At 66.1% G+C, this 24,945-nt stretch overlaps 1 protein-coding gene across 1 annotated transcript in view; it reads right to left on the bottom strand.

The window, feature by feature from the left end:
* LOC306948535 (SCO-spondin) overlaps nucleotides 1-18,488 on the bottom strand; it is a gene marked incomplete at both ends in the record, with an annotated part of 35,080 nt that extends 16,592 nt beyond the window's left edge. The window contains 55 exons of the mRNA XM_079538173.1: nucleotides 42-215; nucleotides 323-414; nucleotides 490-615; nucleotides 706-835; nucleotides 920-1,042; nucleotides 1,187-1,366; nucleotides 1,797-1,961; nucleotides 2,607-2,762; nucleotides 2,843-2,989; nucleotides 3,186-3,402; nucleotides 3,493-3,562; nucleotides 3,650-3,830; nucleotides 3,902-4,043; nucleotides 4,355-4,452; nucleotides 4,565-4,783; nucleotides 4,909-5,019; nucleotides 5,108-5,162; nucleotides 5,263-5,422; nucleotides 5,536-5,686; nucleotides 5,757-5,939; nucleotides 6,032-6,166; nucleotides 6,247-6,399; nucleotides 7,019-7,256; nucleotides 7,428-7,519; nucleotides 7,605-7,727; nucleotides 7,898-8,134; nucleotides 8,330-8,515; nucleotides 8,593-8,823; nucleotides 8,945-9,345; nucleotides 9,441-9,534; nucleotides 9,607-9,756; nucleotides 9,938-10,047; nucleotides 10,135-10,262; nucleotides 10,374-10,576; nucleotides 10,665-10,799; nucleotides 10,868-11,124; nucleotides 11,190-11,284; nucleotides 11,882-12,062; nucleotides 12,722-12,974; nucleotides 13,721-13,886; nucleotides 13,957-14,178; nucleotides 14,251-14,423; nucleotides 14,504-14,630; nucleotides 14,700-14,838; nucleotides 14,927-15,167; nucleotides 16,156-16,318; nucleotides 16,388-16,510; nucleotides 16,658-16,743; nucleotides 16,846-17,004; nucleotides 17,166-17,268; nucleotides 17,402-17,601; nucleotides 17,673-17,843; nucleotides 17,932-18,014; nucleotides 18,102-18,308; nucleotides 18,391-18,488. Coding sequence (XP_079394299.1) covers nucleotides 42-215; nucleotides 323-414; nucleotides 490-615; nucleotides 706-835; nucleotides 920-1,042; nucleotides 1,187-1,366; nucleotides 1,797-1,961; nucleotides 2,607-2,762; nucleotides 2,843-2,989; nucleotides 3,186-3,402; nucleotides 3,493-3,562; nucleotides 3,650-3,830; nucleotides 3,902-4,043; nucleotides 4,355-4,452; nucleotides 4,565-4,783; nucleotides 4,909-5,019; nucleotides 5,108-5,162; nucleotides 5,263-5,422; nucleotides 5,536-5,686; nucleotides 5,757-5,939; nucleotides 6,032-6,166; nucleotides 6,247-6,399; nucleotides 7,019-7,256; nucleotides 7,428-7,519; nucleotides 7,605-7,727; nucleotides 7,898-8,134; nucleotides 8,330-8,515; nucleotides 8,593-8,823; nucleotides 8,945-9,345; nucleotides 9,441-9,534; nucleotides 9,607-9,756; nucleotides 9,938-10,047; nucleotides 10,135-10,262; nucleotides 10,374-10,576; nucleotides 10,665-10,799; nucleotides 10,868-11,124; nucleotides 11,190-11,284; nucleotides 11,882-12,062; nucleotides 12,722-12,974; nucleotides 13,721-13,886; nucleotides 13,957-14,178; nucleotides 14,251-14,423; nucleotides 14,504-14,630; nucleotides 14,700-14,838; nucleotides 14,927-15,167; nucleotides 16,156-16,318; nucleotides 16,388-16,510; nucleotides 16,658-16,743; nucleotides 16,846-17,004; nucleotides 17,166-17,268; nucleotides 17,402-17,601; nucleotides 17,673-17,843; nucleotides 17,932-18,014; nucleotides 18,102-18,308; nucleotides 18,391-18,488 — 8,743 coding nt within the window. The remainder of the gene's footprint in view (nucleotides 1-41; nucleotides 216-322; nucleotides 415-489; nucleotides 616-705; nucleotides 836-919; nucleotides 1,043-1,186; nucleotides 1,367-1,796; nucleotides 1,962-2,606; nucleotides 2,763-2,842; nucleotides 2,990-3,185; nucleotides 3,403-3,492; nucleotides 3,563-3,649; nucleotides 3,831-3,901; nucleotides 4,044-4,354; nucleotides 4,453-4,564; nucleotides 4,784-4,908; nucleotides 5,020-5,107; nucleotides 5,163-5,262; nucleotides 5,423-5,535; nucleotides 5,687-5,756; nucleotides 5,940-6,031; nucleotides 6,167-6,246; nucleotides 6,400-7,018; nucleotides 7,257-7,427; nucleotides 7,520-7,604; nucleotides 7,728-7,897; nucleotides 8,135-8,329; nucleotides 8,516-8,592; nucleotides 8,824-8,944; nucleotides 9,346-9,440; nucleotides 9,535-9,606; nucleotides 9,757-9,937; nucleotides 10,048-10,134; nucleotides 10,263-10,373; nucleotides 10,577-10,664; nucleotides 10,800-10,867; nucleotides 11,125-11,189; nucleotides 11,285-11,881; nucleotides 12,063-12,721; nucleotides 12,975-13,720; nucleotides 13,887-13,956; nucleotides 14,179-14,250; nucleotides 14,424-14,503; nucleotides 14,631-14,699; nucleotides 14,839-14,926; nucleotides 15,168-16,155; nucleotides 16,319-16,387; nucleotides 16,511-16,657; nucleotides 16,744-16,845; nucleotides 17,005-17,165; nucleotides 17,269-17,401; nucleotides 17,602-17,672; nucleotides 17,844-17,931; nucleotides 18,015-18,101; nucleotides 18,309-18,390) is intronic.
* Nucleotides 18,489-24,945: the final 6,457 nt, after the last annotated feature.

Consider the following 24,945-nt stretch of genomic DNA (forward strand, 5'->3'; position numbering starts at 1 on the left):
CCCCCCCCCCCACAGCCCCGCAGCCCCCCGGTAGCACCCACCTGGGCAGGGAGCTGTGTCACAGGGCTCCTTCTGCATCCCCAGCCCTGGGCAGGTCCTCATCCCCTCGCAGTGCCTGAAGCGGTGCCGGTGGCCACGCCGGTCCACGTGGTGGAAGCAGCTCTGGGAACAGGGGGACCACGGGGTCCAGGAGCTCCAACCACTGCTAGGCTCAGCTGGGACAGATGGATGCATGGTTCTGGAGCAGCCACAATGGGCACCAGGCAGCGGGTGTGGAAGGGACAGCAAACATCCTGTCCCCAGGGCGGTGGCATGCACGTACTGGTGGCACAGGGTGTGTGGCATTCACGCACTTCCCGGGTGTCCCCATCACACGGGGCTCCACCATTGGCTGCCGCGGGGTTGGATGGGGATCTGTGGGGACAACAGTGCATTGTCCCACATCCGCACCCAGCATCGCAAAGTCAGGTCCCCTCCCCAGACCCACACCTGAACCTCTCCTGCATGCCCACACCGCAGCTACGGTCACAGAAGCTCCACGGTGTCCAGGCAGACCAGGCGCAGGCGATGGGACAGGCCATGTCCTCACATGTCACCACCCCATCCTGGCACACGCTGGGGACAGAAGCTGGGTTCAGCCACGGGGATAAGGAGAAGTGCATGGGGGTGGCCCTGGCTGCAGGGGGACACGGTGTCACTGCTCACCATCGGCTGCAGCCGTCCTGCAAGAAGACCTGGCCGGGCAGCCAGCGCTGCTGGCCCTGGTGACAGTGGCAGTGGCTGGCATTGACGCAGGTGCTTTCCTGCAGGAAGAGCCCCGGCGGGCACCGGCAGCCTGCCCAGCAGCACGGCATCAGCGCCGGTGTGCCAACACCAGCACCCAGCCTCCACCCTGCGCTGTGCCCGCCCTGTCACTCACCGTCCTGGCAGGGACTCTGGCAGCTGCTGGTGGCACTCAAGTCCCCGCAGATTTGGGGACAGGGTGGCACCAGGCCCTGCGCACAGTCCCCTTCCTGCACCAACACCATGCCAGGGCCGCACTCTGTGGGAGCAGAGCCGGGCTGCTATGTGGACGGAGTGCTCCCCCATATCACCCTGGTGCCACAAGAGTCCCCACAGCGCCGTGCCCCCCATCCCATCACACCCACCCCTTCGTGTCCCCATCCCAATGTCCCTGCTGCCGTACCTCGGGTGGCCCCGCAGGGCTGTAGGTTGCAGGACTGTCTCTGCTGGGCCTCTCCAACACAGGGCTGGCCACCGTTCTTGGGTGGGGGGTCGGTGCAGCTCCGGATGCGGCTCCGCATGCCCCCCCCACACTCAGCATCACAGGAGGACCACGCACTCCAGGCTGCCCAGGCACCAGGCACTGGGGGGCAGTGGAACAGGGGCAGTGCGGGCGCCCTCTGTCCCCTGCTCAGCCCTGCCCCCCCCTCAGCTGGGCTATGCTGACCCCACACAATCCCCCCTCACAGCCCCCCATTCCACCCTACGGTTGCAGGGATGGCCATGCCCATGGGGCAGGTGTGCAGGGATGTGCCACCCATCATGCTTTGCCACACTGCTCTGTCGCCATGCCCCACCACCGTGTCCTGTCACCATATCCCACCATCCTGCCCCCCCATTGTGCCCCACACTGAGCCTCCTCACCACACACCACCGCCATGCCCTGTCACTGTGCTGTCATTGTCCCCCACCACGCCACCACGCCGTGCCACCGTGCCATACCCTGCCATGAGGCCCACCCCCCAACCATGCTATCACAAACCCCAGCACGGTGTGGGGCCCAGGGTCAGTACCTGGGCAGGCACGCAGGAAGCAGGAGCGGGTATCAAGGCGGGGGGTGAGGCAGGTGCCCCCAGGCAGGGCAGCCCGCAGCAGGACCCGCTGGCGAGATGTCACCCCCAACCCGCAGGAGTGGCTGCACTGGCTCCAGCCACCCCATGGGGACAGGATGCAGTCGGCTGGCAGGGATGGAGATGGGTGAGGGCTGCCCTGGGGCCTCCCTATGCCCAGACCTTATCCCCTTTGGAAAGGCCCACAGGGATTGAGCTCAGCCCCTCTTGGTGCCTTCCAGCTCTGGTGTCACCAGCTCTGGCACTCCCAACACCTGTCCCATCACTTTCCCACTGGAACAGAGGGCTGGAGCTGGCCAGCACAGAATGCCTGGTGATGGAGGGATGCCCTTTCCCCATCCCCACCCCTTCCCTCTCCACATTCCTATCCCCATCCCCATTCCTCATGCCTTCTGCATTCCTGTCACTGTCCCTATCCCCATCCCCATGCCAAATGCATTCCCATCCCCAGCTCCATCACCATTCCATTCAATTCTCTTCACTAACATCTCCATTCCCACCTATCTTATCCCAATCCTATTCCCATTCCCTCAATCCCACCCATATTACACTCCATTCCCGTCCCCATCTCCACGCCCATAACATAATCTGCTATTCTCATCCCATCCCCATTCCAATCTCTATCCTATCCCTACCCCATCCCATTCTTATCCCCATCCCCATCCCATCCCCATTTCAACTTCATCTCCTCCCCATCCATTTGTCATCCCCATCCCATCCCATTCCCATCCCTGCCCCATTCCCCCCACACACCACAGCTGCTCTCATCGGAGCCATCGGCGCAGTCGCGGTTCAGGTCGCAGCGCTTCTCCAGGGCCAGGCACTCACCGGTGCTGCAGGAGAACTGCTTGGGGGAGCAGGTGGGCCAGGCCAGGGGTGCTGGGGGGCTGCTGGAGGCAGGGGGGGCTCCTGTGGGACAGACCCTTGTGTTGAGTTGGGGCTCAGCAACCCCAGGCTCTGTGGGGGCAGGGGGGTGCTGGGGGGCTCACCGCAGTGCGCCTCATCAGAGCCATCCAGGCAGTCCTGCTGCCCATCACAGACCATGGCTGCATCCACACAGCCCAAGGCATCACAGAGGAACTGGTCCGGGGGGCACAGGAGCCGGGGCAGGGGTGGCTCCGGTGGGAAATGAGGGACTGTGGTGGGGGCTGCTGGGACAAGTGGGAGCCGTGGGTTATTACCACCCGCCTCATGGCACACCCAGCCAGCAGCAAGATGTACATTGCCCCCGTGTCACCCTGGGGACGTTCACATCCCCACCCCTATGGTGGCAGGTGCTGGGAAAATCATCCCCCCCCCTCAGACCCCTGATGCCAAGTCATGCCTCCTTACCTGCAGACGTTGGAGTAGGGACCCCAGTGGGGGGCACAGGCAGTCCTGTCACAGGGCGTGACACCGTTACTGCTGCCATGCCAGGTGAGGGGGGACTAGGAGAGGGTGGCCCCTCGGGGGTGATGGTGGTGGTGGGGACACCTGGCAGCCTGGTGGTAGGTGGCACAGCAGGGCTGGTGGAGCCAACAGTGGGCCACGTGCTTGTCCTTGCTGGCACCTGCACACAGGGAGATGAGTGTCACCACTGCTGCTCTGTGTGCCGCATGGCTCCTGCCCCCCGGCTTGTCCTTAAGTCCCAGTCCCTCACCGCTGCTGGGGAGGCCACAGGTGGCTCTGCAGTCAGCCCCAGGATGCCGGCACTGCCAGGGGTTGTGAGGCTGGAAGATGCAGAGCTGGGCAGTGAGGGGCTGTGTGCCCCAAATGCGGCACGTCAAGGCACCCCCACCCCCCACTGCTGTCAGTACCTGGCAGGGTGGGTGGGCAGCGTGGTGCTGCTGGGGGGCTCACAGCCGGCCTCGTCGGCACCCCCAGGGCAGTCAATGACACCATCACATCTCCGGGATGCTGTGACGCAGCTGACCCCGCACCAGAACTCCCCCGTGCCACAGGATGCCGGCATCACCGCCACCGTCACGGCCAGGGGCACTTTGGGGAGAGGGAGAGGTGGGCAGGGAGAAGAGGTCTGGGGGTAACCCCCACAGCACAGCGCAGGGTACCTGTTGGGCAGCCCAGCAGCTCTGCCCGCAGGAAGATGGCGTTGTGGAAGCGCCGAGGGACGACGCGGACGTAGCGTGCCTGCACCACATGGTCCAGCGGCTGCACCACCGGCGTGGTGGCATCCCAGTTGCCCTGGAAGAGCTGTGGGAGGGCAGTGATGAGTGTGATACCCATGCGCACCCCCCTGTGCGCACCCATGCACGCACCCGTTTGCAGACCCACTCACAAACCCAGGTTCAAATCCACGTGCACAGCACCAGCACACCTGCACCCAGCCACACGTGCAGGGAAGGGGACATGGGGTCGTCATGTTACTGGCTGCAAGGGGACACTCGTGGAACTTCAGGACAGTCCTGTGCAGCTCCCCCACCGCCACCCCCCTCACACACACCCCATGCAGGTGCCCATGGCACAAGCAGCACCTTGGGCTCCGGCCAGCTGCTGGCAGAGGCCTGTCGGTAGTCGTGCCAGTGGTTCCCATCCGTGCTGAACTGCAGCTGGAAGGCAGTGATGAAGGCATCCCCAGCCCCGGCCCCCTGTACCACCACCCCTGTCGGGGGAGATACGGCACGTGTTGGCATGCAGCTGCATGCTCTGGCACCACCAACAGCGCAGTGCCCACTGTGTGGCGGTGCCAAATCCACATGGCGTGCAGCACCCACCAGTGAGGTTGGTGGTCTGCAGCAGGTCCAGCTGCAGGAAGGGTGGCTGGGAAGGCAGCCCGGGAGGGGTGTCAGCTGAGGGGGCCCAGCCCTGCAGGTCCAGCCCTGGGGAGACGTGGTGCAGGCGGGCGGCCTGGGCTGGGTGCTGCTGCTGCTCAGCTGAGGCAGTGAAGCTGCTATCGGGCAGGGAGGCAATGCCCAGGGGGTTGTAGCAGGGGTCTGTGGGCAGAGGGAGTGGGTTTGGAGGCATCCCCCCCCAGGGAGGGGGTGACCTCACAGGGTCCCATTCCCATGAGAGGGAGAATGTGTGGGGACACGGCACACTGTGAGCAGAGCTCTCATACCGCCCGGGGGAGGCAGCGGGAATGTGGGCAGTGGGCTGCCGGGGGGCTCTCCTGGCACGGTGCTGGGGTACTCCACTGTCAGTGCCGTGGGGACGGCTGTCACGTTGTCACCTGCAGTAGGGACAGCCTCTGTGCAGCTCCCAGGTGCCAGCGGGAATCCAGTGTGGCCTTATCCCCCACACCCCAACCCCGGGCTCACCTATCTGTGCACAGAAGCAGCAGGAATCCCCCTTTCCCTCCACCAGCACCTGGCCCTGAGTGAAGAGAAGGCCCTGTCATCACCCAAGCACCGCGACGGCACTGCCACATCCCACCTCATGCATGGAGAGCTCAGTGTGGCCCCCAGCACCTCACCTGTGGGCAGCCCATGGCGCTGCGGGCACAGTATGGCGAGCAGCGCACCTCGGGGCCGGGCAGGCACTGGCAGACATGGCAGGGCCCCCAGCGCCAGCGGTCCCCCTGCGCACGGCTCCGGCCCTGGTGCTCACACTCCTGGCATGGCTCTGTCTGGCACCTGCAAGAGGAGACATCAGCAGAGACTCAGCACACGGCGTGTGGCACGCAGAACACGGCACATGGCGCGCAGCACATGGCACACAGCACACAGAACACGATGGGCAACATCACCTGCGGGCCTTGCGGTAGATGCCGCGGCACTGCCGGTTGGTGCCGTGCTTGCTGGGGTGGCTGGGGCTGCGGAAGGACCACTGGATGCTCTGCACGCCGCAGGGCCCCAGGCATTCACCCCAGGGTGACCAGGCAGACCAACTGCAGCTCACTGTGGGCACAAACGCGGTGAGAGCAGCCCCGGCACCGTGCCAGCGGGTGGGCACAAGAGCAGGACGCACCAGAGCAGGCAGGGTTGTGGCGGCAGCGCCGGGGCTGCCCATCCAGGCAGGTGCAGAGGCGGCAATTGAGCTTCATGCGCTGCCCTGGCCAGTAGTGCAGCCCGTCCACCTCGCAGCGACACTCCCGTGGGCGCACGCAGCCGCGCTCGCCATCCAGCACCAACCCCTCTGCGCACCAGCACCCTGCAGGCACCACCGAGACCCTCGAGCCCGTTGGGTTGTGGGCACATAGGGGTGGAACACACAGCAGGGACGATGCCAACACATGGCCTCACCTGGGGTGCACTGCTCCTGGCTGCAAGGCGTGCGGGCGGCGAGGTCGGCACAGGATGCGGGGCATGGGGCGCAGGGCCGGGGCTGTAGCCCCCTGGGACAGGAGGCAGGGGGGCACCCGTCCTGCGGGCACGTGCCTGGGGCACAGGTGAGGAGTCAGGGGGTGTGTGAACCCCCGGCCATGGGAGTGGGGGGTCTCAGGGTGGGGGTCACCCACCGATCTCCAGCGTGGCGTGGGCCGTGGCAGGCAGTGCGGCGCAGGGCCGGCCGCCGTCCCGGGGGGGCTGGCAGTGCCGCTGCCGTACCACCACCCCCTCACAACCCTGCGTGCAGTTGGACCACGTCGTCCACTCACTCCAGGCACCGTCCACTGCAGGCAGAGGGAGAAGTGAGGGTGGAGGGCACCATCCTGACCATGTACCCACTGCCCCCAGGGCACAGCCTGCTCCGCCCTGATGAGAGGACCCCACTTCCCACATAAATCCCAGTTTTGGGAACTCCTGTTCCCCCAGGCAGCCTTGGCAATGGGATTTCCCCTGGCGCTCCAAGCAGCCCGCACATCCCACAGACAGCCCAAGTCATGCAACCCCCATCAGTTCCCCCTAGCAGCCCCAGCCATGGGAAGCCCCAACCCCCCCGGCAGATCCGATAGTAGGAGACCTTCCCCAGTTCCCAGGGCAGCCTCAGCCTTGGGAACTGCCCCCAGATCCCCAAAACAGACCTGGTGGTGGGAATCCCCTTTGTGCATCCAGAAGCTCTGGCCACAGAAATCCCCAAATCCACTGATTTCTCCAGCAACGGGAATATCCAAATCTCCCAGGAACTCCCAGCAACAGGAATCCCCAAATCCACTGGGCACCCCCAGCCACAGAAATCCCTAAATCTCCCAGGAACTCAGCCCATGGAACAACGGGACTCCTTGGACATTCCCAGTCCTGGGACTCCCTGAATCCCACGTGCAGATCCATCCAAGCCCCATGCCCACTCACCAGGGCAGGCAGTGATGAAGCAGGGCCTTGCCTGCGTGGCTTCACCGTGGCACTGGTGCAGCACACCTGGGGCTCTCTGGCTGCAATTCCGTGCCTGAAGCTGCTGGCCGAGGCCACAGGAGCGGCTGCAGATCCCCCAGGGTGCCCAGGGGCCCCAGTGCCCGCAGTCCCTCTCATCTGTGGGCAGCCACCCTGAGGCCACATCCCCGTCCCTGCAGTCAGGCAGCCCGTTGCACACCTGTGGCACAGAGCGATGCTGAGCCCCCAGCAGGCAGGGCGATGGGGGAACACCGCAGGGATCCCAACAGGGCACCAGGACAGGAGAGTGGGCACCGCTGTGGACCCCATCCCATGGCATCAATGGATCCCCATCCCATGGCATCAATGGGTCCCCATCCCATGCCCACACCTGCTTGAAGGCGATGCACTTGCCGTCCCCACAGCTGTACTCGGCACAGGGACCCACAGTCTGGTTCCTCTCACCAGTGGGGACACGGCCTTCTGCAACAGGGACAGGGGTGCCGTGAGCACCCACACGTGTCCCCCAGTCCCGCTGCTCCCTGTCACCCCCGTGGTCTCCCCTCACCGCAGGCCAGCTCATCCTCGCCCTGGGGGCAGTCGATCGCCCCATCACACACCCTGGTTGCATTCAAACACACACGGTTGTTGCAGACGAAACGCCCCGGGCACGGCGGGATGTGGGTAGAGCCTGCAGTGGGGACAGCATCCCATCAGGTCTGACACCACAGGGGGGATCCCTGGGATGGTGTGAGGCACCAAGTAAGGAGTGCAGCCTTGCTGACCACCTCTGAGGGTCCTGCTCCCTAGAGGACATCCCAGGGCTGGGGAAGGGACACGAGGGGACACGCTGTGCCTCACCACAGTTGTCGTCGCTTTCATCGGAGTGGTCGGGGCAGTGGGGGGCGCCATCACAGAGGTGGTCGTAGGGGATGCAGTGGGCGCCCAGGGCGCAGGGGAAGTGTCCCAGTGCACAGCTCCGGTTGCAGCCCAGCTCGTCGCTGTCGTCGGGGCAGTCGGCCTCGCTGTCGCACACCCAGCCCCGCGGCACACACTGCCCACTCCTGCATGGGAACTCGTAGGGTCCGCATGCGGGTGCTGCTGGGGGAGATGTCACCATGGGGCGATACAGCGAGAAGGAACCCCACACATGGACCCCATGTGTCTTCTTCCCCTTCCCTGCAGAACCCCAGCAGGGGTAGAGGGCGCCTCGGGCTTCTCCAGCAAAGAGCGAAGTGTTCCCACTGATTGCACTGGGGATGTGGGGAGCGCAGGGGACATCTGTGCCCTCACCTGCTGTGCCATTAGCAGGCACTGTGGGCAGGTCGGTGGGTGCAGGGGGGGCCCAGGACACCATGCAGCGCACAGAGCTCTCATCCCATCCATCTCTGCAGTCCCAAACGCCATCGCAGAGCTTCACCTCGCTGACACAGGAGCCATCGGGGCAGGGGAGCTGTCCTGGGGCACATGTGATGCGGTCTGTGGGGAAGGGGACAGTCCCAGGGCGATGTCACCAGATGCTCAGTCCCGTGCTCGCCACGGCCACAGCCCCTCACCTGGGCAGAACGCCTCATCAGTGCCATCCCCGCAGTCCCGCGTCCCATCACAGAGGGCGGCCGGGGGCAGGCACAGAGCATCAGGGCACTGGAAGTGGCCGGCCGGGCAGACGCAGCCCCGCTCGTCGCTGAAGTCCCCGCAGTCATCGTGTCCGTTGCAGCGGTGTGGGTACGGCACGCAGCGTCCCGCCGCGCACTGGAACTCACCCGCACCACAGCTCGGGCTGCAGCCTGCGGGGACAGCGGTCAGAGCCCGCCGCGGGCACAGCCCCAGGGATGGGAACACGCAGAACTGTCCCCAAACCACCCGTGGTGCTCGCTGCCCGCAGCCGGTGCCACCGGGGCCACTCGCCTGCCTCGTCTGAGTCGTCGGCGAAGCCGCAGTCCAGCTCCCCATCGCAGACCCGTGCCCGCGGGATGCAGCGGCCGCCGGCGCAGCGGAACTCCGGCGGGGAGCAGGGGGGAGGTGGGCAGCCGCGCTCATCCGAGCCGTCCCCGCAGTCGGACAAACCATCGCAGCGGGCAGCCCAGGGCACGCACTGCCCGTCAGCGCAGCGGTGCTGGTGCGGGGCGCAGCGCGGGGCACAGACCTCATCCGAGCCGTCCCCGCAGTCGTCCTCGTTGTCGCAGAGCCACGCGCCCGGCACGCAGCGCCCGCCGGTGCGGCACGGGAATTCCGAGTCCGGGCAGCGGGGCTGTGCCGGGCAGGGCTCTGCCGCGGGTGCGCATTGCCACAGCCCTGCGGTGCAGGTGCTGCGGGGAGCCGCGGTCAGGATGGGATGCAGGTGGGGTGCGGGATAGGCGGGGGGGACGGGGGACGGGACGGGACGGGCACCGGCCGCGCTCACCAGTTCCTGCAGCCCTGCTGCACCACAGCGTTGTCTGGGAAGGCGATGCCCTGCATGAAGCACGGGCACTCGGCGGGGTCGATACAGCTGCCCTCTGACAGCAGGGAGGGATGGAGGAGTCAGAAAGGGCGGCAAGGGGAAGCCCTCCCGGCAGCCCTCTGCTCACCGTGCAGCACCTTCCCCTCGGGGCAGAAGCAGCCCTCCAGGCAGGACATGGTGTCACAGTGCTCGGGCAGCTCCAGGCCCAAGTTCTGGCAGGTTTGGGGGCAGGGGGGGCCGCAGGCACTATATTCCTGCCCCCCATCGCACTGCATGGCTGCGGAGGCACAGAGTGTTGAAGTCACATTTTGCCGGCTCTGGGGTGAGCCTGCACAGCCCAGATCCCACCCCAGGCACCCCACATCCTGGACCCCAACCTGGAACACATGTGCCAGACTCATCCCGGACCCCATCCCAGAACCCCCAGCACAACCTGGGCGCTGCGGATGAGAACTCACGGCACAGGTCCTGGCTCCTCCAGCGGATGTGGATGCCACGCTGGCTGCACTCCTCGGCATAGGTGGCGATGGCTGTGCACAGACACTCGCAGTCTCCCCCGGAGTCACAGCTGCAGGCAGAGCACAGCAGGATGATGGCCAGGACAGGGACAGGCAGGGGCTCGGGGACCCCGAGGTGGCTGCAGCCCAGCACGTACCCGCAGGCGTCGAAGATGCACCAGTCGTAGAAGCGCTGGCACGGCACCTCATCGTGGCAGGGCACAAAGAGCTGCTGTGTCAGGACGCTGCAGCGCTTGCGGGCCCACGTTGCCCGGTGTGGGTTCTCCTGGTGGGAAGCTGTCACCATCACTACCAGAAGCCCCACTGCTTTACCCCATGCTGTTGTCTCCACGACAACCAGCCCCCTTGGGTCCCCCCACGCTGCGCCCATCCGTACGGTGCAGGGGTGCCGTGCGGTCGCGCCGTCCACCTCAGGGCAGAGCAGGCTGACTCGCCAAGAGTTGCCGAAGAGCTCGGCGGTGGGTTCCAGCACGCCCTGCTGGCTGGTCAGGTCATTCTCCGCGTCGCGGTCGAAGTTCCCGCACAGCCCCACCACGCGGCCCCGGTGCTGCGGCTGCAGCCGGACGTACACCCGCGTGCCTGCACCACACCGGTGCTGGGTGAGCCGGAGGCCGTCCCCGCACTGGGTGCCGCATCCCCACGTGGCTGTCACATCCCCAAGTCTCACCTCCGTCCCACAGCACCGCCAGTCCCAGGCGGGACAGCAGGAGCAGGAAAGTGCCGGCGCGCTGCAGCGTCAGCCCGTTCCCGCTGTACGCTTTGGGGGGACGCACCGAGACCCCATTCACCGTCACATCCCTTCCTGCAGGCAGCGGGACCGTGAGCGCTCTCCCCTTTTGCCCCCGTCCCCCCGTGCCCCCATGAGCTCACCCCGCAGCATGTGCACCACGGCGTTGCCCAGCTCCACCACCACCGACTTGGTGCAGGTGACGCCGCTGGTGCCGCAGGGGACGTTCTCGGCGGTGACGGTGAAAAGCCCACCGACCTCACGCACCAGCACGTATTCGCAGTCCCCCAGGAAGGAGAAGGCCCTCCCGTCGAAGGTGATGTAGTGGGGGTCCCCCGTGGCCACGCAGGTCCCCACGCAGTCCTCGCTGCTGCACTGCCAGCGCTGCTGGCGGCACACGCTGCGGGACGGCGCTGAGCACCGGGGCTGCGCCAGCGCTGCCTGCCCGCGTGTGCCGAGGCTCACCAGGTGTTGCAGTCCCTGACGATGGTGTCGTTGGGCTGGTACAGCCGCCCGTTGTGCTGGCAGGGGCACTGCTCCGGGGGCACGCAGCGCTCGTCCTGCACACATCAGACCCGTGTGAGCCCCAGGGTGACGCGTGGGAATGTTGAAGCGCAGGCACCAACAGATGGGCTGGGAACCTGCCTAGATCCCAGTGCGCCCAGGCCTTTCTCCAGCCCAATATCCCAGTGCCCAAGAACCCGTACATCCAGCTCCCGGGGCCCCATATCGGATATCCCACATCCCATACATCCCACTCCCCAGTGCCCCACCTCCACCAGATCCAGCTCCCCAAAATCCCATGTCCCAGATGACGCCATCCCTAAATCTAGCTCCCCAAGGCTCCACATCCCCCAGCTCCATCGTACTTTAAGTCCCCTACACCCAGCTCCAAGTCCCATACTGTCCGCAATCCAATACTCTACAGCCCCCTGCCTCAGTTCCTTGTAACCCCACATTCAGCTCCTCAGTGCTTCCCATCCCCTAGCCCACAGTTCCAGTTCCCTATGGTGCCCCCACTCAGCTCCCCAGTTCCCTGAGTCCCCTCCACCCTACTCCTTAAGGTTTCAGAGCCCCTCCAACACCGAGGTTGCCCCGACCCCTCCTCCCAACACTTGCCCAGGCAAGGATGGAGCAGCAGAGCTGGGGGAACCCACCAGGAAGACAGTGCCTGGGGGGCAGACGCAGCCATCAACGATCCCCGTGCACGTTCCATTGGGCTCAGCGCTGTCACAGGTGCGCAAACAGGACCCAAAAACATAGACCAGGTCCCCGGGGCAGAAGGCAGCGTCGGGGCAGGGGGCATCGGTGCAGCTCCAGGCACCCGCAGTGCAGACACTGGGGGTGGACAAGGGGGGGCTGCGGTGAGGGCTGGCACATCTGTGCAGGGCATCAGCTTTGGGAAATGTGGAGTGGATGGGATGAGTGGGATGGGGTGAGACGGTACGGCATGGGACGGCTGGAACGGGTCAGATGGGAGGGATGGTGGGATGGATGAGACAACTGAGATGGGGCAAGTGGGATGGGTGGGATCCTCCCAGACAGCCCCGTGCAGCCCCAGCACTCCCAGGACTCCCTGAGATGCTGTCCCCAAGGAGGGAGGGGGCCTCCAGCAGCACCCAGGTCCTCACACAGCTACGTGCTTGTTCTGATCCCCTGGAGGGCAATTGGACCATAGAGCCCAGATCCCCTTTGCATGCGAGTCTCGGCCCCCAGTCCCACCAGAAGGATGGTGACAGCACTTTTGGAGGCTGCATCGCCGCCATGTGGCACAGACATCCAATGAAACCCACCTATCCTGCAGTACCATCACAAACAGGCCATAGGGTGATTTCATCAGACGTCTCCTACCACCACCCCGCACCTCCAGCAGCATTCTGGCCCACCTGGCCCCACAGCCACCTCCTGCTGCAGCCCATCACCCTCCAACCAGGAGATCCGGCTGGGAAGACCCCAGCCCCCCAGAGCCCCCAGAGGCAGAACCCCATGGCACGCACCAGGCACTGCAGCCCTGCCAAATCTTGCTGCCTGCTGGGTAGATCTCGGCGCCGTGCTGGCAGGGACAGACGCCCGGTGGGACGCACTGCCCCCCATCATCCAGCACCAGCCCCTGGGGGCAGTTGCAGCCAGAGATGCAGATGTTGTCAAGGCCGGGGCAGGAGCTGGCCCTGTCCAGACGCAGGTCGGCACAGGTCCGGCCGCAGGGGCTGCTGCACTCCTGGTACACCTGGCCCCCTGTGCACTGAGTGCCTGCAGGAATGGACACAGTGCAGGGAATGACAGTGGTCACCATGCTTTGCCCCGCACAGCCCAGCAACCAGTGCCTGGCCCTATCCATCACATCCATCCTGTTCTGCCCCATGCCCCTCAGCCCATCCCTCCCATCCATCCTGTTCCATCCCCTCCTGTCTCCCTCCTCCCATCACAGCCATTCCATCTCATCTCATCCATCTCGTCCCATCCATCCTGTCCAACCCATCTCATTTAATCTATTCCATCCCCTCTTCAGCTATCCCATTCTGTCTTACCCTATTCCATTCTCACCTGCCCCATTCCACCCCATCCCATCGTGTCCCATCCCATTCTATCCCATCCTATCCCATCTCATCAATTCCATCCTGTCTGATTCTACCCCATCTTATCCCATCCCACCCTTCAGCATCCTGGTCCATCTCACCCCACCTCATCTGTCACACCCCATCCCATCTATCTTGACACATCTTATCCTGATCCATACCATTTAATCCATTCCATTCCCCTCCTTAGTCTCATTCTGCGCCATCCTATTCTATCCATCCTGTGTCATCTCATCCCATCCCATTTCATTCCACCTACCCTGTCCCATCCATCGGAACCCACTCACCCCATCCTGTCCCACCCCATCCCATCCAATCCCATCGATCCAGGCCACCTCATCCCATCTCATCCCATCCCATTCATCTTGTCCCGACCCATCCTTTCCCCACCACCCCCCATCCCATCCCCAGGCCCCGCACCGCAGAAGCTCTCATTCCTCCAGCTCAGGGCTGCTCCCTCCTGGGCACACTGCCGGGCGTAGGCAGCCAGCGCAGGGCACAGGCAGCGCTTTCCAGCTGGGCAGGCACAGACATCATAGAGGCAGAGCTGGTGGAAGGGCTCCCAATCCACGAGGTGGTGGCAGGGCTGCGGACAGGAGGGGACGTGCAGAGCAGTGCACACAGCAGTGTTGGCACTCAGTGGGGCCGCTCAGCACCTGGAAGGATGCGCCGCGCAGGATGGCACAGGCGGTAGCAGCGAGTTCCCTCCACGGGGCGTAGGTGCTGCAGGGCTCAAAGGGGACGGGGCCGAGCGCGGGGCAGTCGGTGGACACCCGGTACTTGTTGGCAAAGGCAGTGACACTGACTTCCACATCACCCACCGGCGTGGCAAAGTCGTCCCGCTGGTCCCAGTTGTAGGTCCCGCAGAGCCCACGCACCTGCAGCACAGGGATGGCGTCGGGGCACAGGGCAGAGATGGTGCAGGGCATGGGGAACAGAGTGGGATTCACCTTGTTGGCGAAGGCAGGCTGCAGGGTGATGTACGCTGCAGGGGTCTCCAGGCCCCACAGCAGGTGGGCCCCAAAGGTCTGGAGCAGCAGGAAGGAGGAGGAGGCTCGGCGTACGGTCAGCGCAGCACTGGCAAAGGGCAGCGGCACCACGCGCCCGTCCACCACCACCTCTCCTGTGTGGGGTGCAGGAAAGGATGTAAGGGGAGTGTGGACCCTGCTCGGTGCCCTCCACTCTGGCCCAACCTGGGGTAACCTGTGCTGTGCAGGTGGGCTGAGGCCCCCGGCACTGTGATGGAGAGAGCCCGGAGGCAGCCGAGGGGCTGGTGGCCACCGCACGCCTCCTGCTCCGCTGTGATCCGCAGCGTCCCCTCCACAAAGTCCTGCAGGCAGGCAGCACCCTGAGCCCCGGGAACCCCCCCACCACAGCCCCCAGCCCAGCACCCCCATACCTGCACCAGGGTGTACTCGCAAGCGCCAGGGAAGGAGAAGCGTCGGTGGTCAAAGGTGACGTAGTGCAGACCCCCCAGCACCGCGCACTCCGCCGCACACCGGTCCTGGGTGCAGATCCATCGTCCCCCCCGGCACGTGCTGCGAGGGCAGGGACAGCACAGGGGGTGCTCAGCCCCCACACGGGGTCTCTCCTGCCGCAGTGCTCTCCCCGTTCCCCCGCGCTCACCATTGGTTGCAGCGCTGGCGGATGCTCTGCCCTGGGGCATACGTGCGGCCGCGGTGCAGGCAGGGGCAGGCGCTCTGTGGGATGCAGGCCCCCCCATCCAGGAGGAGCCCCGGGTTGCACTCACAGCCGCTGGCGCAGTCGTCCCGGCAGTGCCCCTCTTCGGCAGTGCCTGCAGCCACACAGCTGGCGGGGCAGGAGGACACGCAGTCCGAGTAGCGCTGCCCCTGGCCGCACTGCCGCTCTGCGGGGTGCCAGGGCTCAGCTCTGCTGTGCCACAGAGTGGCACACAGAATGCCAACATGTCCACTGCAGCTGGCCCACCACATCGCACCATGATGCGCTGCTTCCATCCCGCCACATCCCCATACATTCCACCTCATCACGCCACTTCTACCTTACCATGCCCCAAGTCCATCCTATCACATCCCACTTCTCCATCTTACCATGTCCCAGATCTTTCTGACCATATCCCACCATGACCCATTACATTCATCCCACCACATCCCACTGTGTTCCACTGCATCCACCACGTCCGTCCCCCGGTATCCCAAATCCATCCCACCATGTCCATCCCCTGGTATCCCAAATCCGTCCCACCACATCGATCCCCCCGTATCCCAAATCCGTCCCACCACGTCCATCCCCCCGTATCCCAAATCCATCCCACCACGTCCATCCCCCCGTATCCCAAATCCATCCCACCACGTCCATCCCCCCGTATCCCAAATCCATCCCACCACGTCCCACTGGGCCCATCCTAAACATCTAGAATCTCTCCCCCTCTATCCCACCACATCCATCCCATGGCATTCAGCCACAGCCACTCAACAGCATTACATCCCACCATATCCCAAATCTGTGCCATCACATCCCACCACATCCACCTCCCCATGACCCAAATCCATCCCACCATTTCCAGTCAACTGCATCCCACCACCCCCATCCCACCACATCCCCCCATGTCCCACCACAATCCACTGGAGTGCACGCAAGTGCTTTGGTGAGCCATTGGGGTGCACACGTGAGCCAACGGGTGCACGCAGAAGTGGTTAGGGTGTACGTAAAAGCCATTGGGGCACCCACAGGAGCCCTTGGGGTACCCTCAAGAGCTGCTGGAATGCACACACACCCCTAGGGGCGCACATACAACCCACCGGGGGTCCCACACATGAGCTATTGGGGATGGGGTCCCAGCAGGGTGGGATGCAGCCCAGCCCCACAGCCCGTACCGCAGAGACCCGGCCGGCGCCACTCGATGTAGGCTCTCCGCTGGGCGCAGTCCCGCACGTAGGCGGCCAACGTATCACAGACAGCAGCGGGTGGCGAGGGCCCCGTTCCCCCCTCCCTGCAGTGCAGCTCCAGGCAGGCCTCGTAAAAGCCATGGGGGTCAACCTGGTGTGGAACAGACCGTCAGGGCATGGGGGTCCAGGCGCCTCAACGCTATGGAGCTGTAGGACTCACCGCTTCGTGGCACTGGTGGAAGGGGTCGGTGAGCAGCATCCCACACGTGGCCTCAGCTGCCCGCTGTGCTGCGCTGCCCACGGCACAGCTGGGACGGGGCTCCACCGCATCACTGCAGGACAGCTGCGCCAGGGTGGGATCAGATCGGAGACATCCCACTGCTGTAGGGCTGTGCTGGGAGTGGGGTGGGGACGCAGCCCCAAGGGAGCCCCATAGGGTGCTGGGATGGTCCCCATCTCAGCCCTGTCCGTGCTCTGCCCGGCCCCATACCTCAGGGTCGGCATCCAGGATCCTCCAGGAGTTCCCAAAGCTGGCAGCCAATGGGGTAACGTCCCCTTCAACCCGCAGGAAGTCATCTGTGGGCAAAGTGGGGTCGGGGACACGGCACGTGCCCTCAGCACAGCCACCCTGTGTTCCCCATCACCCAACAGTGGTGCTGTGACACACGGGGGTGTTACCAGTCGGGTCGTCATTGTAGGGGCCACAGAGCCCCTTTGTGCTGCCCCGCAGCTCCGCGCTGACCGTCACATAGACCGTCCCGCGCCCGTCCAACCTGAGGCGCACACCCAGCCCGCTGTCCACAGCCACAAAGTCCCCGAGCCAGGAGACACTGATCCCTGCAGGGATGCAACCAGGGCACTCAGCAGGGCGCAGAGATAACGAGGGGAATGGTGAGGGCTGAGGTTGGCACTGTCTGCTTGTGCCGCCCCGAACCACTGGGTCCCCAGCGGCGGTGTCACATGGGGATGGGAACACGCAGCTGCCCCTCAGCCCTCACCGCCGTGCAGGTGCGGCTGTCCCTCCGGCACTGCCACGCCATTCACAGAGACGTTGAGCCCCCGTGCCACCACCGTGTCCAGCCCAAACATCATGTGCAGCACCTGTGGGACAGCGGCCGTGAGCGGGGACCAGGTGGGGGGACAGCAGTGGGGACAGCCCCTACCCCAGAGCAATGATCCACGGGGTAACCCAGCCCCCCTGACACCACCTCATCCCCCCGGGGGTGGTGGGTACCGGCGCGCTGCCTGTGATGATGCTGACAGCCCAGGTGCTGTCGGTGGAGGCAGCCAGGCTGTAGGCACATTCGCCCTGGAAGCCAAAGTGCCGCCCGTCGAAGCTGCGGTACCGGGATCCGGCCCAAGTGGTGCAGCTGGCAGTGGGTCCACGGTGCCGGGCAGCAGGACCCCGCGGCGCTGCAGGCAGGGGTACGTCACCTGCAGCAGGGGGTGAGTGCTGCTCAGTGGGCACCCAATGACACCCCGCACCCCCCGTGCCCTGCACTCACCGGTGAGGGGCTGGCGGCTGCAGGTGAAGCAGAGAGCAGAGGAGCCGTTCCTCCAGCTGTGCCCCCAGGGCCGGCGGCAGCACTCGGCCATGCTCATGGCGGAGAGGTTGTGGGCACCCAGCGCGTCCTGGCACTGCCAGCTGGCGTGGCACTGTCCCAGCGAGCCCTCCGCTGCCGCACAGGGATGCAGCTCAGCACTGTGGTGCTCCCCAGCCCCACGCTGCATCACCGCAGTGTCATCGCACCCCCCAGCCCCTACCTTCTGTGCAGTGGGGCCCGCTCCAGCCGGCACAGCAGGCACGCACCGTGCGGTTCCGCACCACCAGCTGCGTCTCCGGGGGTCTGCAGAGTGGGCACGGCCTCGGCATCAGGCAGAGGGCATAGGGACAGGCGTGCCCCTCACCCACCGATGTCACCCCCTGCACTCACCTGTAGATGTAGCACATGGCAGCCCCGGGATGGGTGCTGGTTGGGGGCACGCCGTGCTCCCCCCCATAGACGTGGCGCATGCGGCTGAGGTCAATGCGCCAACCTGCCAGGCTGTACTGGTACATGCTGGGGCACGGCACCACGTCCTCACGCCGGGGTGTCACCACCTCCTCCTCTGTCACCTGCTCTGTCTGCTCACACCACCTCCTGCAGTGGCACCCACCACCCAACCGGCGTCACCTCAGTGCACCCATCCTGGTGTGGGGACCCGCGGGGACGCAGCACTCACCCTCTGGCAGCCTCAGTCACCACGCAGAGCAGCAGCACGGCCACGATGCCCGTACCCACGGGGGGCCCACGCCGCTGCCGCCGCACCATCCTCACCATCGCTCGCCACTTCCCAGCCTGCAGAGAAGGAGATTTGGTGGCAGTATTAACGGAGAACTCGCAGCGCTCAGGAACAGCCCCACTGTCAGCTCCAGCCCCACTCCTTCGTGTCATTCAGGGACCCTTCCTGGGGTCCCCAGTTCAGGGCACACACCGGGGTGGGCATGGCAGGAAGGGGGATGTGGTCCTAGTCCCTATAGCTTTGCCCATGGGACGCCCCCTGCCCAGTGGGACCATGTCAGGACTGGAGCTCAGGGGGTACAGTGCCCAATATCCCCACTCCCAGCTCCTCACCTGGGGCCAGCCAGACCCACAGCACTCCACCCTCTGTCCCCAGACCTCTCCAAACTCCAAGGCCACACCGAAGAGTGGCTTTTTATGGGGTGGTTCCATCTGACTTGGGCCAGCTGTGGGACTGCTGATTGGTCCCAGCTGCTTGCCAGCAGGACCCCCCCAGCAGCCTGGGAAGCTGAGTGCCGTTTCCAGGGCACAACGCTCTGGATCGGTGCCCCCGCTGTGTCCCTCTCATCCCAGACAGGATGCTCCTGATCCCCATGTCCTGGTCCCACTCATCCCCGCCAGGAATGTGTGAGGGGATTCTGCCCAGTGTGGGGGCACTCAGCCCTCAGACCCACAGAAAGCAGCCCCACAAGTTGGAGTCACCTGGGGCAGCCCTGGCCCCGCTCCCTGCTCCGTGCAGCCCCATGTACCCCCATGTCCCTACAAACACAACCCTGTCCCAGGATACCCCACCCCAAGCTCCATGCTGCCTGCTCCCTGCCCCACAGCAGCCCCATTCCTGTCTTTGAACCCCACGGCTGAGTTCCTGCATCCTCATAGCTGCATTCCCCTCCGTGTCCCTTTGCCCAGTTCCAAGTCCAGAGCTCCCAGGCTGCCGTGCCCCACTCTGAGCCCATATCCCCAACCACACGCCATATCCCTGTTCCCAACCCTGCACGCTGTGCCCAATTTGGGCTGCCTTGCTCTCCGGGGACACAGCACAGCTCAGCACGGCACAGTGCAGCACGGCACGGCACGGCTTGGTTTGGCCCGGCTTGGCGCAGCTCAGCACGGCACAGGGCAGCCCAGCTTGTCTGAGCACAGCTGGGCTCAGCACAGCACACCTCGGCACGACACACGACAGCTCTGCTGGGCACAGAATGCCTCAGCTTGACACAGGACAGCCCAGCGTGGCACGGCTTGGCACGGCACGGCACAGCTTGGTTTGGCACAGCTTGGCACGGCTGAGCACGGCAGGGGAGGACTGCCTCGACACGGCACGGCTCGGCTCGGCTCGGCTCAGCACAACACGGCTCGTCTCGGGGCGGAGCGCTCAGCCCAGCCCGTCCCATCCCGCCCCGCACGGCGCTGCGCGGCGGCCGCCGGGAGCTGTAGTTGCCGCTGCCGCTTCCCGCTGCCAGGGCCGGGCCAGGGCCGTGCGGCTGCGGCTCAACCCCGTGGGCGCTGCGCGGGGTCCGACGCGGTCCCGGCGGCGGCGGCGGCGGTCGGTCCCGGTGGGGCGTTGGGGGCGGCGGGCGGCGGAGCGCCGCGGGCGGCGGGGAGTGGGAACGGGGCCGGGCCCCACGGCGGTGGCGGCGGTAGGAGCGGCGGAGATCCGCCCCGAGACGGCGGTGAGAGACGGATGGGAGGTGGCGGCGGGGCTGGGGACAATGGGAGAGCCGGGAGGGTGGGGAGGGGGGGCTGGGGGCTGCGGGGGGTGGGAGGGACGGGGGGGGGGATGTGCGGGACGTGGGGTGACAGGAGGCAGGGGGAGGCGGTGGGCGGCGGGTGGTGTCCGAGATCCAGGCTGGGGGGTTCCGAGCTGTGTGTTTCCCGTTGGCCCCTTGCCTCCCCCCCCCCCCCCCCCCGCCTCCCTTGCAGCCCCCCTGTTGTGAGGCCGACGGCAGCACCATGAGGGAGAACTTCGACGCCCTGCTGGCCCTGGGTAAGGCTCTGCTGCCCGCTGCGGGCTGTGCTCCCGTGCCCCACACCCGGCGGCTCAGCAGGGCGACGGCCCCGACCCTGGTCATGGTGCTGGTCCCGCTGGTTTCCCGTGGCTCAGTTCAGCCCCGTCCTGTGCAGGCGTTCCCATCGCCAAACCGGAGCCGGTGCCGCAGGCGGAGGAGCCGTGTGCCGGGGCACAGCTGGAGGACGGCGAGGCACCTGGATGTGCCGGCTCAGGTGGGTGCCAGGGCTGTGGGCGAGCGCCCGTCCCTCACTGGGGCCGGGGCAGCGCACGGCACTCAGCTTTACCGTGTATCCCCCAGCGAGGCTGCTGGTGCCCAAGGAGGAGGTGCTGCCCGAGGGCGATGCCGATGGCGGTGGTGCCACGGGTGCCATGCAGGGGCCCGAGCTCGGCTGCTCAGGTGAGGGGATGCGTCGGCACACGGCACAGCGTGGCTGACGAGCTGGTCGCGGTGATGTCCGCGTGGCACCCGTGGTGGTGCCGCCTTTCCTTGGTGTGGGGCACACCGGCAGCGCTCTGTGCCCACAGAGGACTGGCTGGTACGGAAGGTGAAGGTGGAGGAAGAGGATGAGGAGTGGGCGGCCGGGCTGGGCGCTGAGGCCCTGTTGGCGGGGCAGCCACCGGGCAGCGCCTGCAAGCCGGAGCCGATGGAGGAGCCGGAGCTGCCGGAAGAGCCGGGGGAGCTGGGCTACGGCACGCTGCCCGCCTTCGCGTGGCCGCTGCTGGGCGAGGGTCCGGCCGGCACCTGCCAACACTGCTGCTGCGCGGCGCAGTGCGGGCAGTGCGTGCCCCCAGCCCCCGCCCCACCGCGGCCCTTCGCCTGCGCGCAGTGCGGGAAGGGCTTCGGCAAGAAGGCGCACCTGACACGGCACCTGCGGGTGCACACGGGCGAGCGGCCCTATCCCTGCGCGCAGTGCGGCCGCCGCTTCCGCCAGAAGATCCACCTGCGCTCGCACCAGAAGACGCACACGGGCGAGCGGCCGTTCCCCTGCTCCGAGTGCGGGCGGCGCTTCCGCAAGAAGACGCACCTGGTGCGGCACCTGCGCACCCACACAGGCGAGCGGCCCTTCGCCTGCGCGCTCTGCGGCCGCGGCTTCGCCCACAAGCAGCACCTGCTGCGGCACCAACGCCTGCACGCCGAGCCGCCCACCGAAGCCGATGCTGATGCCGACGCCGATGCTGATGCCGACGCCGAGCCGCCCGCCGACGAGAAGCCCTTCCCCTGCCCCGAGTGCGGGAAGAGCTTCAGCTGGAAGAAGAACCTGACGTCGCACCGCCGGCTGCACCTGGAGGGGCGGCCCTTCGCCTGCGCCGAGTGCGGCCGCGGCTTCAGCGACAAGCGGCACCTGACGGCGCACCTGCGCGGGCACATGGGGCTGAAGCCGTACGCCTGCCCGCACTGCGACAAGACCTTCAGCCACAAGCCCAACCTGGCCACGCACCAGCGCACGCACACGGGCGAGCGGCCCTTCGCCTGCCCCGACTGCGGCCGCGGCTTCGCCCACAACCAGCACCTGCTGCGGCACCTGCGCGTGCACACGGGCGAGCGGCCCTTCGCCTGCCCGCAGTGCGGGCGCTGCTTCAGCTCCCGGCCCAACCTCATCGCCCACACCAAGGCGCACGCCGGCGCGCGCCCCTTCGCCTGCGAGCAGTGTGGCCGCGGCTTCAGCCGCAAGTCCCACCTGGCACGGCACCAGGCGGTGCACACCGGCACGCGGCCCTACGGCTGCTCGCAGTGCGCCAAGCGCTTCAGCTCCAAGACCAACCTGGTGCGGCACCAGGCCGTGCACACCGGCCACCGGCCCTACATCTGCACCCAGTGCGGCAAGAGCTTCAGCCGCAAAACCCACCTGCTGCGCCACGAGCGCACCCACAGCACCGCGCCTGCGCCGCAGCAGGGTTGGGTGGCACCGGCGCCGGCTCCCGCCACGCTCTGCCCCTGAGCGCCGTCCTGCACCAGCACCGCAGGCGGGCGAGGGATCCGGTGGCTCGGCGTGGGATGGGTGCTGTTGGTGCTGCCGCCCACCGTGGACCCCAGGAGCTGTGTTGCGTTGTGACACAGGTGGGGACAGAGCCGACGTGCTCCTGTGGCACGGTGGAAGGTGGCAGGTCCCTCTGGGCGCAGCGATGCTCTCAGCCGCCTTTTCCCTGCATTCTGGGTGTGGGCTCGGTGCCGCTGCAGCCCGTCTCCATGTGGGGTGCAGCTCAGTGGCTCCAGCGCCCTGACCGCAGCACCGCCGATGGCTCTTGTGGGCTCCCACCCTGCCCGGGCACGGCCGGCTCCACTGTGGCAGGAACCAGTCCTAAATGCCAATAAAATGCCCTTTGCCAAGTTTTTCTTGGGGACGTCACGCTGGAGGGACAGCTGCACGGGGAGGGGGTGGCACAGAGGACGGGGGCTGAGCAGTGTTGGTGCTGTGGGGCAGCCGGGACGCAGCGTCCCCAGGGCAGACTCCGGGGGCTGTGTGGGGTCCCAAAGGCCCCCTGGCTGCGGGTGGTGCAGCAGCGGCTGTGTGCCCGAGGGCTGTTTTCCCCATGTTGTGCGGTGCGCTGAGCTGAATCCGCGCTTGTTTGCTTGTGGAACCGCGAGCGGGAGCTGTGCAGGAGCACACGTAGAATTGGGCTTTTATTGGCACGGGGCAGAGCAGGACGCAGCCCCCGGGCGCAGGATGAGGCCTCGCTCCATGCTTCACTGCCCGCGGAGCCCCTGGTGCGGCCGTGGCTGGGGGCCCAGCTCTGCAGCCCCTGGACTCCGGTTTATCTCCTCTGCAGGGCTGTGGGGCTCCCGGCTGCGTTTCCTGTTATTGCTTTTTGATGCCGGGGGGCCGGTGGCCACGGAAGGGAGGGGGCCGGGGCTGTGCTTGCTGCCGCCCTTCCCTTGGCACCGGGCACCTTCCGGCCCCAGGATGGGTGCAGCCCCCGGGGGAAGGGAAGTGCAGAGGGGCCACAGTGTGGGGCTGCCGGTAATGGGGGACTGGAGTGGTCGCTTGGGGGCAGAGGGGACGTGGGGGGCTGGCCCTGGAATCTGCACTGAGCTGGAGCCAGGGGATGTCCTGGGTATGCAGGCACTGCGCCTGGGGCTCTGCAACATGCCTGCTGAGCTTGGGAGAGCAAGGACATCACTGGGTATGCCAGTTAGAGTGAGGTGTGAGCTCGGCAACGTGACCAGGGACACTGGTGATGGCAAAGCTGTGGGCGCAGCTGTGGCATGATGATGGGACCAGGGACACTGGAAACGATGAGACTGTGGGCACGGCTGTGGGACGGGCATCTCCAGGGACACTCGTCACGAGAAGGCTACGTGCATGGCTGTGGCATGGGAACGTGACCAAGGACATCGCCTCCGGTGAGCTTGGGGACCGGAGACACCACTGGGACATCAGTGAAGGTGAGTCTGTGCACAGCTGTGACGCGGAGACGTAACCAGGGACTCTGATGGTGGTGAAGCCGTGGGCACAGTTGTAGTGCAGGGACATCAGCTCCAACTGCTGCAGGGCTGTGGCCCCCCGGGTGTGCAGTGCCATGGGAGCAGCCCTGGTAGCACCGCAGCACTGCTGCACTGCTGTGGGCCTGGGGCTGTTCCCTGGGAGCAGTGCCTGATTGCCCCACCTGCTGTGCCCAGCCAGCGAGAGCTGTGGGAGCTGGAGGACACCAACCACCCTCTGTCCTACTCCTCTGCCTGCCTGCCTGTCTGCTACTCCCTTCCTTCCTCTGTCCCATCCATCCACACATCCCTTCACTCCTCTTCCATCCATGCATGCATGCACGCATCCACCATCCATCCCTCCACCCATCTCCCCATCTCCCCCTCCGTCTGTGTGTCCCATCTATCTGTCCACGCATCCCATCTATCCATCTGTACCATCCGTCCCCATCTATACCCATCTGTCCAACTGTCTGTCTATCCAGGCACCCGTTTTCCCTCCCTCCCTTCCATCCACCCAACTGTCCCCCCTCTGTCTGTCTGTCCCCCCCCCCGCCCCACCGCTGGCGCAATGCCGCTGTGTGCCGTTCGCTCCGCCCGCTGGTCGCCGTGACAACGGGAGGCGGAGCCGAGGGGCCGCCGGGAGCCGCCGTTCGTTGTGTGCGGGTAGAGGGGGGGGTGAGAAACGGGGGCACCCGAGAGGGGTAGGAGCACAGGGGGGGGCGATCTGTGCGTTCACACGGGGGTCCCACCAGCCCTGAGCAACCCTCGCACCTCTCCCGGGGCATCCATCCCTGACTGTCCATCCCTGAGCATCCATCTGTGGGCATCCATCCCCAAGCGTCCATCCCAGAATGTCCATCTCTGAGCGTCCCTCCCCGAGCATCCATCTCTGAGCATCCATCTGTGAGCATCCACCCCCACGCCTCCATCCCCGGGTGTCGATCCCTGAGCATCCATCTGTGAGCATCGCTCCCATCCCACTGTGTCCGTCTCTGAGCAGCCTCCCCCGGTGTCCCCACAGAGCTGCGCTGGCGCAGTGCTGGTGCGGATCCCCACAACCCGAC

This window comes from Tetrao urogallus (genome assembly GCF_951394365.1).
Source record: "Tetrao urogallus genome assembly, chromosome: 7".
NCBI classification, from domain to species: Eukaryota; Metazoa; Chordata; class Aves; order Galliformes; family Phasianidae; genus Tetrao; species Tetrao urogallus.